General features: G+C 39.8%; 1 protein-coding gene across 1 annotated transcript in view; it reads right to left on the bottom strand.

Annotated features, from left to right (window-relative positions):
* pccb (propionyl-CoA carboxylase subunit beta) overlaps positions 1-13,936 on the bottom strand; it is a 33,102-nt gene extending 19,166 nt beyond the window's left edge. Inside the window, exon 1 of the mRNA XM_080041947.1 lies at positions 13,676-13,936. Coding sequence (XP_079898073.1) covers positions 13,676-13,921 — 246 coding nt within the window. The 5' untranslated portion in view covers positions 13,922-13,936. The remainder of the gene's footprint in view (positions 1-13,675) is intronic.
* Positions 13,937-14,725: the final 789 nt, after the last annotated feature.

Genomic DNA, 14,725 nt, shown 5'->3' with positions numbered 1-14,725 from the left:
GGACTGTAGTAAACATAAATTGTTATGTGTGAGAGCATAAGTAAGTGAGTGTATGTTTCTAGATGATAAATAAGTGCCATGTTAACTTATCACAATTGTGTTGCAAGTCATTTATAAAGCAAATCATGAAAGAAGTGCTGGGGTGTGTGTTTGTGACTGGTTGGCTGTGAGCTAGTGTCTTTGTTAGTGCAGCTCTCTGCCACACACACAGCTAGAAATAACTGACCTAAAAATGCCATGATTGACCAATCACAACAGAGGGTGTATAAGTGTCATATTAGAACTACCCAGAGCAAATGTGTTCATGATAGGTGTATATGTAATATATATATATATATATATATATATATATATATATATACATACATGTTGCACTTCCAGATGCGTTTATCTGTGACACTCCAGCAAGAGCTTTTTTAAAATGTGTCAAAGGTCATGGTGGCTACAGTTCTTGTGAGCGTTGCACACAGTATGGTGTTTATGTTGACGGTAGAGTTGCGTTTCCAGACATGCATTCCAGCCTGAGGACAGACACTCAGTTTGAACAAATGTCAGGTGAAGACCACCATCACTCTAGGTCACCTCTTCAGGGGCTAGGCATCGGAATGGTTTCTGCTTTTCCATTGGATTATATGCATTTAGTTTGCTTGGGTATTGTGCGGAAATTGATTGCTCTGTGGTTCCATCTAATGTTTTATCTGCCATCTCCGATCACCTGAAAATATGCAGACAAAGCTTCTGTAAATGAATACATGGCTGAGGAACCAGTGCACCGCAGGGGGGGGATGGAGGAGACAGCCCTCTTGCTCTGCTTTGTCCAGCTGGACTCAGGTCTGAGAGAGAGATTGAGATAACAGAGATAAGGTTTTAGAAAATATTATTTATATATTTTTATTAAATATATACAGTATATATATATATATATATATATATATATATATATATATATATATATATATATAATATACTAATGCTGAGTGCGAGGTGAAAAAAGAAAGCTTGTCATTTGCAATACTTGTTACACTAAGCTTACACCAACCGCATCATTAAGTTTAGTGGCATTCATTTTCAATTACCGTAAGGTTTTATGCATCAAATTGTCCCGGAAGCGCTTTCTACTAGGCTAAGTGTAACCACCAACTACTGGTTTGGCATGCGTACTACAGCGATTTCGGCCCAATTTCTTCGCAACAGTGGGCATGATGAAAGTTTCCAAATCAATTGCGTTCAATACAAATCAATACATGGAAACTTTTGAAAATGTAAAAGGGAAAATCTTTGCGTTTTCACCGTTTGAACAGCACCTCAGTGGCAGGAATTATATAATTACCATCATATTTGTCTGCTGTGACTGGCAGCTGAGTGCTGGCAGATCTAGCGCTACTACTGGCATATTGGATTTATTTGAACTAAACCTGTAGCACTCTTCTTAAAAGCTCTGAGGAAAAACCTGACCATAAATGTTAAATGTTGAGCCGAATGTTTTGGTTTCAGGGGAAAGGCTGCAGATTGTATCCGAATATAAATATCTGGGAGTTTTATTTGATTCAAAGTTGTCATTTACATCACATGTAAAAAGGGTCTGTAACCGAATCAAATTCAACCTCAGGAACTTTAGACACATTCGCCATCAAATGTCTATAGAGGCAGCAAAAATGTTTATGCACTCTATGATTTTCTCACACATCACTTACTGTTTACCCATTTGGTCACAAGCTACTGTTACATCCCTGAAACCTATACAATCACTTTACAAACGAACTGTTAAAATCCTGGACAAGAAACCTTGTAGATTTCATCATTGTCCAATATTACAAAAGCACAGATTACTCAAATGGGAAAACATGGTCAACTATTCAAATCTATGTCTTGTCTATAAAATCATTCACGGTTTATCATCCCCTCCGCTCCATCAGTTTGTCAACATCCGAACAGCTGATCACAGCAGAACTAGAGCATCAGCGAGGGGAGATTGTGTTATCCCTTTTAGGAAGAGTGTATTTGGCCATACCTCTTTCTCTGTTCGTGCAGCTACTGAGTGGAACCTCACCCCCATAGCCATCAGAAATCTGACCCCATATAGGTCATTCAAATGCCAGTTAAAGAAATGGCTCATTGATAACCAGAGCTGTTTACATTATCATTAACCTGTTCATGTTATTGTCTGCTGTTGTCTGATTGTTGCTCTGCTGTGTTTTTATTGTATATTTTAGCTTAATAGTACTTTTTACTTTACTTACTTTTTAATAGTACGTTTTACTATAGGTGTGTTGTGTTATATAAATGTGTAAGTTATTTTCTTTTACGGTGACTTTTACCATCTGTCTAGGGACTGCAGATGAAAAATAGCCTTCTGGCTAATTCTGGCATATTGACAGAAATGTTTGATAATATGCACTGTCCCTGTATTAAATAAATAATATAAAAAAAAAAAAAAAAAAATGCAGAAGACCTACAATCATCTCATAATACAGACAGGAAGATAAACGCATTACTATTATCGACGACGCGTGGCTGTGCGTCAGTTTGAGCCTATCTTTCTCATGAGCCGTGCCGTGCGTCAAGCATCACAAACAGTGAAAAGTATATGTTTCACATCGAAGGCTACAAGCTACAAAAACCTACCTCCTCCTCATCACCTGCCTCATCAGCCAGCCTTACAGCGGGCACGAATCCTTGGACAGATCAGCATGACATCCAATCTATGGCAGGTAATACATTAACATATCATTACATTTCAACATAAGTGTATGTTCATATCAGCTAGAGTACATGTTCATACCACAATGCCACACATTGTTTTCCTTGTATTCATAGAGCTACATTTTTTAATGCATAAATACACTACAATTTACAGAATGCTAACCTAGTACAATAAGTCACTGAATGATAACCAGTTGGTGAATCTAAGCCCTGCTGTTGTATTGTAAGGCCGGACCCCAAGTGTCAACAGATTTAGCTCGAGACTCCAGCTCGAGACCCAGAACCCCAACCCAGCTCGAGACTTAGAACCCCAAGTCCAAGTCCAGCTCCACAACGGCTCTCTCTTCACTTCGATTCTTTTTGAACATCAATTCAGCATCATCACCACTACTACTTCTAAACGGCATCGACGAATTTACATATCTTATCAATTTAATGAATACCTTTTTTATTTTTATCATTTTGTTTTAAATGTACATTGATTATCAATCAGTGCAATCCTGTATATAGTTCAAGCAGATACTACAATCCCCGCCTGCGTTCACATACCGGTAAGTTTGATGGTACCGGTCAATTTATCTTGGCTGTTTCAGCTAGTCAGCCCGATTTTACTAGGTTAATTTTTTTTTATACAATTCTGATTCAAACAAATTACTCCAACATAGCCAACTGTATAAATTAAATAACTTAGTTTGTTGGCCAAGTGGTTAATATATCTGAGAAACAAACGTTTGTTTCTCAAATAAATCAACTGACACTGTTAGCACCGTACGTACAGCTGGCAACAGACATACGTTAGAACGGTTAGAACCGTTCGCTTAGCCGTGTATGCACTTGCTAGCTAGAAGTTGCTGTGTAAATTCAACGGTTAGCGCAACCTCGGTCCAGCATTTTATCATGAACACGACGAATTAATTATAAAAGACGAATAATTATAACATGAGATCAAGTAAACTAAGCTTACCTTCACATATTTTACCGACAAATCCAAACTGGCAACTGACATACGTTAGAACGGTTAGAACCGTTAGCTTAGCCGTGTATCCACTTGCTAGCTAGAAGTTGCTGTGTAACTTCAACGGTTAGCGCAAACTCGGTCCAGCAATTTATCATGAACACGACGAATTAATTATAAAAGACGAATAATTATAACATGAGATCAAGTAAACTAAGCTTACCTTCACATATTTTACCGACAAATCCATTTTCGGTTGAACAGCGGTGGACGTAATTGGTCATGGGAGTGCGACTACTCCCGTTCCGTTCGGTTTATATAGCTTTCAATTCCCGCTGTTGATGGCAGGAAGTGGGAGCGTCCCTTTCTTTAGCGTACCTACAGTATGTTCCCCGGGTCCTAGGACCCTTTTCCAGAAAAAGTCATTTTGAGTAGGCCCGTTCGAGGTCAGCTGCGGCTATGGGCCTATTAAAAGATGCTGCGGCTCGCCTATAAAGCCATGGACCAATTAAAATAGCCAAGTGAAGTCGGCGGAGTGATCAGAAAGCCTTGTTGAAGCCAAGCCGACCAGCTCCGAGTTGTCTCGACATGCACCGTCGGAAGTAGAATCTCTTTGAGTATTTATTTGAAGCCCTATTTAACATAGGCCTACAATGTGAGAAAAACAAAAAGGAGCAAACACTTTAAAATTGTGGGGCATAAATAAAAACAACAATAAACCAAATGTATCTCCACACATCTTTCCTGTTATTTTAATATATTAAGTATTAAGTAATAAAATATGTTTTGCTATCCAAGTCAGAGGAGGCTTATTTCTCCCTTTACTACAATGCATATGATAGGCCTATAGGAAGTTTAAAATCATAAATATAAGAAAACTGATTTCACAAGTTAGAATGTAACCTTGTTGATCAAGGGAATGCAATAAAAAAAAACATAGCCTATTATTGAAGAGATGCCTTGAATTTTATAGGCTAGGGTCTATGATATGTAACATGGATCTAGACTATTTGCAAATTGCAATATATATGATGCAAACAGCATTCAAATTTCCCAGACCATTTGTAATGGCATAAAGATATAACACTTCACCACAAATGAATGACTCAAGTTTGTGTTCATTTTACACAGACATTAATGTGGAATCCTGTAATTATTGCTTTCCCAAACTATTTCTGTCAGTTGCAGATCAATAGAATGTTTCACTCTCATTTAAGACATTAAAGTTACTGCTTATGTGCATTTACACTGTGGAATAATGATCAAAATGTATAATGGTTTGTGATTTAATTTTAAGGTGATTTCAGACTTTTGCAAAAATCAATTGGATAATTTTAATCGAAAACAAGGGGTTTAAACTCCCAATTTAGCTCCACCCATCAGCAAGCCGAAACGCTTGTTTGGAAGTTCCACAAAAGTCTGTATTTACCACTCAAAATTAAATTATGATCCATTATCATTTTAAATCATTACTACACAATGTAAATGCAGTATTGTGCACATATACGAACATATGACATTACCAATTCTTCATTATTATATATATTAACACTGCATTTTGAATACACTCAAGTCCTTAATGTTTCATGTTGACTGCTATTACTAACCAGTGTTATTCTCTCTCTATTTCTCTTTCTGCACAGATAGAGAATCCTTTTTTTCTGACGACTTGTTAATAAGAAACAGGTGAGATGGACTATAATATTGATACCCTGTATAATGTGAGTGTTTATAATTGATCCTAACCATGGAAATTGCAAGGTTGGGCTGCTTGATTATGACAAATCATAACAGACATTGTTAATCAAGAATATTCATTGATTTATGAACATCATGTATTTATGTAACTTTTAGCACCATGACTTTGGACTTAAACATATCCTTATTGAACTGAAAACAAGTAAAATGCAAATAAGTAAAAAATGTTTTCTAAATAAGTATGTCAAAATAAAAATAAACTGTTGCAAATGTCATGGATAGGGCACGTCTTTTGCTAGCAGGAATTTTGAGGGCATAATTTATTTAGGTCTCATGGAGCTTATTGGATAGGCAAATTGCATTGTAGGATACAGAGTTCTTAATTGATGAATAATGTTGTGGATACAGAGTTCTTAATTGATGAATGTTGTGGATGCAGGAGTCAATGAGCTTTAAACTTCCTGTGTTTTTATTCATTTATTGCTTGGTCATAGACCACTATGGTTTGACTTAAAGTGAGTGAACAAATTAGTCTTGTTGTTTTGAGGTGCAGTCAGACATGCCTTTTTCTCTCTCTCTCTCTCTCTCTCTCTCTCTCTCTCTCTCTCTCTCTCTTATGGTTGCGTATGTCACGTGACTTGCATGTCTGCACGTGACATATATTGCACATTATTTTAGTTTTGAGTCTGAAGTGTTTTCAGACAACACAATTAGTTTTACCTTTAATGTCCTTTCATCTCATATGTTTTACTCAAACTCAAGTCATACCGACTGCTGCATTTAGTGGTTTCTGTAATTAGATCCCTCACTAGCACAGTTTCATGAAAACTATGTGGGAAACACTGTCTATTTCTGTGGCCCTTTCTATTAATTTTAGTGAAATGGATTACTTCCACGGTAATTCAAGGACAGGGAGGAGGAGGATTAAGGCAAGAGTGCAGCAGCATTTAATGAGCCTTGCCATGGAGGCTGTGGACCAGGTAGATCAGGCTGTGGACCTGGCAGATCAGGCTGTGGATCAGGGAGATCAGGCTATGGACCAGGAAGTTCAGGCTACGGACCATGAAGTGCAGGTCGAGGAAGATATCGAGATGAATGCTGATGGGGCTATGAGTTTGGAATCTGACTTTGACAGTGAAGTTGATGACTTTAACATGGCTAGTAGTGACAGTGATGATGACGATCCTGATTTCACTAAAGAGGAACCCCACTCTGACGCTAAGACTAAAATAGCTGAATGGGCAGCTAACCGACATGTTTCGCATTCTGCCCTGTCAGAGCTACTATCCATACTTTTGGAGCTAGGTCTGGATGTACCTAGGGATCCCAGAACTCTCCTCTCTACGTTGAGAGAGTGTGAGGTGAAAGAGATGGGACAGGGAAGCTATTACCACTTTGGGCTGGCAAGAGCAATACTGTCAGAACTTAAAATGACAAATGAGCAACTGACAACAGACACAATTACCATTCGTGTGAATGTTGATGGACTGCCTCTTTCAAGGAGCTCCAATATGCAGCTGTGGCCTATTTTAGGTAAAATAGTGGAACTACCCAGAGCAAATGTGTTCATGATAGGTGTATATGCAGGTCCCTGTAAACCTGTATATGTAAATGAATACATGCATGATTTTATAGAAGATCTAAAAGTCATAACAACAACTGGTGTAACGTTAAGTGGCAAAAAATATAATGTTGCACTTCCAGATGCGTTTATCTGTGACACTCCAGCAAGAGCTTTTTTAAAATGTGTCAAAGGTCATGGTGGCTACAGTTCTTGTGAGCGTTGCACACAGTATGGTGTTTATGTTGACGGTAGAGTTGCGTTTCCAGACATGCATTCCAGCCTGAGGACAGACACACAGTTTGAACAAATGTCAGATGAAGACCACCATCACTCTAGGTCACCTCTTCAGGGGCTAGGCATTGGAATGGTTTCTGCTTTTCCACTGGATTACATGCATTTAGTTTGCTTGGGTATTGTACGGAAATTGATTGCTCTGTGGTTTAAGGGGCCATTGCAGTGCCGGGTTCCATCTACTGTTTTATCTGCCATCTCCGATCACCTGAAAATAAGCAGACAAAGCCTACCCCGGAGCTTCTCCAGAAAGCCACGGTCATTGACAGAGTACAGCCAGTGGAAGGCTACAGAGTTCAGGCAGTTTTTGTTGTACACAGGGCCAGTTGTGCTTTTTCAAAGATTGCCAAATCAACACTACAAAAATTTCATGGTTTTGTCATGTGCAATGCGTATTCTTTTGTCTCCTCTGTGTAGAGACTACTGTGGCTATGCCAGAAAACTGTTAAGATGCTTTGTGACCAACTTCGCCAAGATATATGGGACCAAATTTCTTGTTAACAATACCCACAACCTCATACATTTAGCAGACGATGCAGAAAAATACGGCCCTCTCGATTCAGTTTCGTGTTTCCCCTTTGAAAATTATTTAGGACAGTTAAAAAAAATGGTGAGAAGACCACAGGGCCCTGTGCAACAGATTGTCAGGCGTGTGTATGAAAGGCAACTATTTCCCCACATAGCAAGAGAAATGCCTGAAGGTATTGAACTAAAACAGCCCCATGCATCTGGACCAATGCCAACAGATTTATCCATGCATCAGAGTGTTCAATATAAAATGTATAAAGACAAAGCCACAATAATCACAAACACCAGTGGTAGCAATTGTTTTGAACTGGGGGGCAGAGTTGTGATTGTAAGGAACATTGTGCATTGCCGAGGAGAAACTCATGTTGTGTATGAAGCTTCTGAGACAGGGGCATGTTTCTTCAACTACCCCATAGAGTCAACATCGCTTGGAATTTCTATCCTCTCAAAACTCTCTGGTCAGCTTGCCAGTGCTCCAGTCAAGGATTTCACAAAACCACTGCTTTTATTCCCCCTTCGAAATACGTTTGTGGCTTTGCCTCAGCTTCACTGCACATAACTCGGTGAACTTTGCAGGATGCCCTCATTCAGTGTGGTGGAGTTTGTGGATGAGGTTGACCCTGATGGCTGCAAGAAGGTGGACATCATTCCATCCGAGTGGTTCAAAGGCAAGGAGGGGAAATTATGCTGGTGGCCACCAGCGCTGATCAATGTCACCAAGGCAGTCAAAGACAGAACACCACCAGCCAGAAACTGGATTCTGTGCAATGTCCGCCTGATGGGAAATGCAGGTAACTTTGATTTTCCTCATAAACTACTGCTCTTTTTTGTGTAAATGTTTCTCCAAAGGGCTAGTGTAGCTATAGATTGTCACTCCGACCAAGCAGGATCACACCACACTCGATTAATTAATTCAACTGATCTAAGCCTTCACACATGTGATTAGTAGTATCAGGTGCCTGTGTTTCTCTGTCTGCACACAATCTGAACTGTGACTTTTGTGATACATTGCACCCCTATTTTAAAGGCCTATGCGAATCTAGTTCTATTTTAATTTCTTCCTCACTCCTTTTATTTTGTCATTGTATTTTACAGCCACTTATGCAGATGCCAGAGGGAAACTGCATCAGGCAGAATATTCTTCCGACCTGACAGACAAGGAGGATCATGGCTCGAGGAAGAGAAAGTAGGTGTTTGTGGGGGAATGAGGTTAATATATTTCCTCTAGAAAGAAAAAAAGGCAGTATATTGTTAACCATATATGTTCATGTGAACCTCTCTAGGGCAAGTGCAAAGCTCCTCCAGAGTCAAGCACACTCAAGCGATCTGTCTGACTCTGAGGAGGAGCTCCCACCCACTCCCCCAGAAAAGCTCTATAGGCTATCGGGAAGGGTTACCACTGCCCAGCAAGACGCCAGCCCCACCACCCATGGAGTCACCAACCCCACCACCCATGGAGTCACCAGCCCCACCACCCATCGCGTCACCAACCCCACCACCCATCGCGTCACCAACCCCACCACCCATCGCGTCACCAACCCCACCACCCATCGCGTCACCAACCCCACCACCCATCGCGTCACCAACCCCACCACCCATGGAGTCACCAGCCCCACCACCCATCACGTCACCAACCCCACCACCCATCACGTCACCAACCCCACCACCCATCACGTCACCAACCCCACCACCCATCACGTCACCAACCCCACCACCCATCACGTCACCAACCCCACCACCCATCACGTCACCAACCCCACCACCCATCGCGTCACCAGTCCCAGCACCCATGGAGTCACCAGTCCCACCACCCATCCAATGTTTACTAAAATTCTACAAATATTGGAAGAAATTAAGGAGACCCAACGGGTGCACGGAAAGATGATTAATGTCCTCTTGAAGAAGCAAGAAGTTTCCATCAATGAGCTTCCTAACGGAGTGGTCTTCCCTCTAACATGCAATGATGATATTGACTCTCTTAATGAGAAACTGGTGGACCGAACCCTGATGTCTTCTGTTGTAAGTTTTTGTATTTATTTACTTTTTCCAAAGTGATTTGCACTAGGCTACAAAGTAAAAATATGTATTGCATTACACTAAATTACATAAAGGAACTTTAAATGTTTACTTTTTTTTTTACTTGAATTTCTGGCTGTTGAATCTATGAAGCTTATTGTCTTTGCAGTACATGTAAGCCTTTGTTTCTCCTTTTGGCTCTCATCCCTAGGTTGCCATGGTGGCAGATGTAGGGGGATGCAGCATAGATGACGCTACAAGACGTATGATGAAGTATGTCATAACAAACGACCTTGCCCTGGAATACAACCTGTTTGGCCGTCACGGCAAAAAAAGGTTCAAAGACTTGCGTCTTTTTAATGTTGTGTATGGTAAGTAAATAAGAGAAAAACTGTCTCAAAACAAGGAATTATGATAGATGTTTTTTTGACACTTTACATGAGTGTGTCGTCATCACTTGTGGTGCGCATTTTATTCGGCAGAGAGGAAGTTTGGTGGATTGGTATTTAGCGTTTAATTGAATTTCCCATTTTGGCTTCCCTCGATCATGAAAACAAGATAATCGTAATAAAACGATCATTGTGCTGCACGCCGTGTCTTGTGTGGTAAATGCAGCGAACCCTTCAGGCAGGGCTGTACAGTGCAACAGTTTTGATCGCATTTGCTACTGGAATTGATCACGTGCGATGATGAATACAAGTCCACTCGCACTAGTGCTAATGAGCAGATGCGCAACACTGCTTAGAGGGCTCTTCAATAACTATCTCCAAATGCGGGTAAATGTAGTCTTTGGCTGGTGAAAGATGTGCACTCTGGATCTGTGCTTGTGCGGCGATATAACCGGAAGGAGACGGCTCTTTACATTACCGCAGTTAAGTTAGCGCGTGTGCAAGCAGAACATTTCCTGTGCGCCTTCACATTAAAAGCCTGTTACTAGCCAAACGTGAGTTGACTTTTATTCTGAAGCCGGTAAAAACAGGAAGTTAGCGCTTCAGCTTGCAGTGCTCTAGCTACAAAGGCAACTCATTCAGCTGCAGAGTTTGAAATAAGCCACTGAAGAACTACGCTTAGCACATTCACAACAACCAATTTAATTTATCCTAAATTTTACCAATATGTATACTTATTCATTTAACAAGCTATGTTTAATGTTTTAAAGTTTGGTTTTAATTAACAGAAGGACATTTTCTATTTTTGTTATTATTATTAATATAATAATTAAAAGTATATAGATACAGATATTATTTTTATATTCTTATGGGGAGAAATAATTCTGAATCAGCAAAAAATTGCAATTGGCAGGTTAGATTCTTTTGTCTAAATTGCAATCAGTGCAACCCTATTAATTTTTCTACAATTATTACTGCACACACTAGGATATAATATTAATTGTGAATCTCAAATTAAACCAAGATGACAGCCTCAAAGGTAATTAGAGCGAAATGCAAGGGTTAAGGTTTTGCAAGTTTTTGAACATACTTTCTGTGCTACCAAATTTATTTTTGTGCTACTGATTTTTTTGGCTTGCTAGCACCAGTGCTACCACCTAAAAAAATAAGCGTACAGCCCTGCCTTCAGGTCTGCCCCGCCACCGCCTGACAATTTTGCTTTAAGCGATTGCATTCCAATGGTTTATTCAGCATTAAGTTAAAACACTCTTCCAAGACTGGTGTTAAATTGTCATAATTTTATTTTAATTCTATGATTACATGTACACACCTCACAAAGCCACTATGTATTAATTATGACTGTGAGGGAGTATTATAATAAACGGTTTTATTAAGTTAAAATACTTTGGAAATAACTAAGTTGGCCTTATTTTAATTGGAATGATGTTAAGAAAGATGGTATTTTTATTGTTAGCTTATACTGTCAACCAAATTTGTTTTACAGAGGCTCTTAAGAAGAACACCCTCACGGCAAAGGTCAACCAACAGGAAGCGGAGAGGGCACTGTCCAAATGGTTCACTGGGGCGAGAGACAGAGGAGGACGAAGGGCATTGAGAGATTAATGTGTCAGAGTGCCTGAGAGCCTGACTGCATTACAGGGTTCAACATAACTTTTTTTTTCATCGGCCAGTGGATCCGAGTTTTACTGGCCCCAATTGTATATTTGTATATTTTCACTGGCCCTGCAGACACTTTTTTTTTCGTAATTTTGTGTCAATAATTATAATATAGTATAGAAGTTCCCTTTAAATTTGGTTATTTTTCTTATATTATTATTATTATTATTATTATTATTATTATTATTATTATTATTATTATTATTATTATTATTATTATTATTATTATTGTTGTATTTCTTAGTATGACATAGAAACTTCATAAAGACACACTTAAAATAACGATCTCTGCCCATACAAAAAGCTCTGACTTGGATAACGTTATGAGTGATCGACGTATAAAACCATCCGGTAGGCTACATGTGTCTGATGACGGGCCGTTATATTAATAATAAACAGCGTTGCACATTAGAACAGCATGTACATTAAAGATCTCGTATCCATCCTGAGAAGGCAAACATGACATTTTTTCTGCACAAAAATGGTTAATTTGACAACGTTAATAGTTGTGGTCTTATCTTTACAGAAGACTTCTTTGTATTTTGTTTTATGTCAGTTGAATTTTGTTTAACGTTAAATGCAAATGAGCACTGTTAATGTTCCAAAAGGAACGCTCTTCCTTGACTGTTTTCAGTCTGTGGTTCTCATTGGGTGTACTTATTCCCTTACTTTAATTTCATATGGGTGTTTTATATGTGTATCTATTTAAATTTTTAAGGTGTTGTATTGTTCAGGTCATAAGGACTCTTTCTTATCAAAATGATTACTTTCAGCTAAAGTTTTAAGATGGAGATTAGATTACCTGGTAGTCTCCACATTAATCTCCATTATTATATTGTTTGAAACAGTACTGTTGTATTAGATAATATGTAAATTGTGTGAATTTTATTTTATTTAAATTTTAAAATTGTTTATCTGTAAGGTTTTCATAGAATAAATGTGTGATCTACAAAATTACATTGTGTGTGTTTATTTTACTAAACCTTATCTGCTTGTGTCTGTAATTTGTGTGCAATCTGTGTCGGGCCAACATGGAACCTAAAAATGGGGCCTGGAAGGCTTTTATGCATAATTTTCTGTTAGGCCTTACTTACTCCCAGTAGAGTTTAATTCTGCTTGAAATCTGGGCCCGTTAGAACAAGTTCCAACCCACTGCAACACATATTTCAGCCCATGTCAACCCCAATGTAGGAACCACATATAATTAAAGCTGGGACCTAGATGGGTCTTGCATATGTTGCCTAGTTGGGGCCCACCTAATACCATAGGGTAATCCTGCATTAAACCCACATGGGCAATTGATATGGGGCCAACATGGAACCCGTGGACAATCCCATAGTTCAGCCCACATCGTCCCCATGTAGGACCCACATAGGCCTTTAAACTGGGACCAAGATGGGTCTAGCATGTTTTGCCCAGTTGGGGCCCACCTAAAACCTAGTGTAATCCCGCATGAAACCCACATGGGCAATTAGCATGGGGCCAACATGGAACCCGTGGACAATCTCATATGGGTCCCATCAGACAATCCCATATGGGGCCCATTTTCCAACCCACTTTGTGCCCACATGGGCCCCATGAACAAATGTTGGCTGGGTAGGACATTGCTGAGTGCCCGTGACAGTTAACCCTTGCAATGTTAGAGAGTTGGTTTCTTAAAGTTCACTTATAGTTTGCGAAAAAACAAAACAATAATAAAAAGGAAAATTCAGCAGCAACCACATAGGCTACTTGCCTTGAACCAAACCTTTCACAACGCAACCACTCAGTTAACTTCAGTCAGAAGAAACGTAGCCTATACATTGTACTGTAAACGCAGGTTGACATGAGATAATAGGTTTTCGCCGACTTTACCTTTTTGTGTTGTGCATCTATTCTGCTCTGACCTCCGCCGACCAGCGCTGCCCTCCGCTTGGTGTCAATCCTCTCCTTCACGGACATGTGGCTGACGGAATACCAGCGTTGGTCCCGAACCAGGCTCGTCTGCGGCCCTGCGGTAGAGACTGCACCATGTTTCACCGGCACAAAACTCCTGAAAGAAACCCTCAAGCCGTTTAACAGACCGCAGCTACTCCGGGCCGCACTGAAGGCCGCCATCATTGTCGTTCGAGTGGTGACAGCGGCGGGGCGGAAATGAAAGACAGATTTTAGCAAATAGCGAATGGGGGGCGAGTTCTCACAGCCAATGGGAAAGAGGGATTCGTAGCATGAACGGGTGGGCGGGGCCTGGAAGGGGTTGGATTTCCCTCATTTCCCTCAGTACATTTTGGCCTGATATCTGAATGTCATAACCAGTCTGAGTCTCTCTGCTCTGAATGTAGATGGCAAAGTAAACTTTCCTCTCAGGTTTGGGATCTCTCTTGCTGCATGACAGTTTTCAAACCTCAAAGATTGCACCGGGATATAACAATTTGATCGATAGAGCTGGATAGTAGGCTATAGTGTTGGGGACCTATAGGGGTCAGGGCTGTATGTCAGGTCAGCCACAGGGGAAAATACTGACCAACCCAAATGTAGGCCTACTGTGATGTCAAGGGTTTAATCAGGCCTTGTTTATAACATACATATCTGTATACAGGTGAGGGTTTTAAAAGGGAAGTACCAATATTACTGCTGTAGCCTATGCCTATTTGTCATGCAATTGATTAATAAATAAAACTTATACTGAACTAAAACTAACACTAGGAGCATGTTCTGCAGCCTCTCCCAGTGATGTTTACCTATTCAAATGATTTGTTCTATAATATAGCAACCACACCGTCAATGGTGGCATTTTAAGCATATAAATGCCTTTCTATTTTGTAGATCTTTTAAATGGCTTGCTTTCTTTACAACACAAAGCATGTCATTTTTGTTTCTAATGGTTTTCAAGTAGGCTTTATTTTCTATCTTATTTTTTTTTAT

The sequence above is a fragment of the Ammodytes marinus genome (genome assembly GCF_949987685.1).
Source record: "Ammodytes marinus genome assembly, chromosome: 15".
NCBI lineage: Eukaryota > Metazoa > Chordata > Actinopteri > Uranoscopiformes > Ammodytidae > Ammodytes > Ammodytes marinus.
This window is presented reverse-complemented; position numbering and strand designations above follow the sequence as displayed.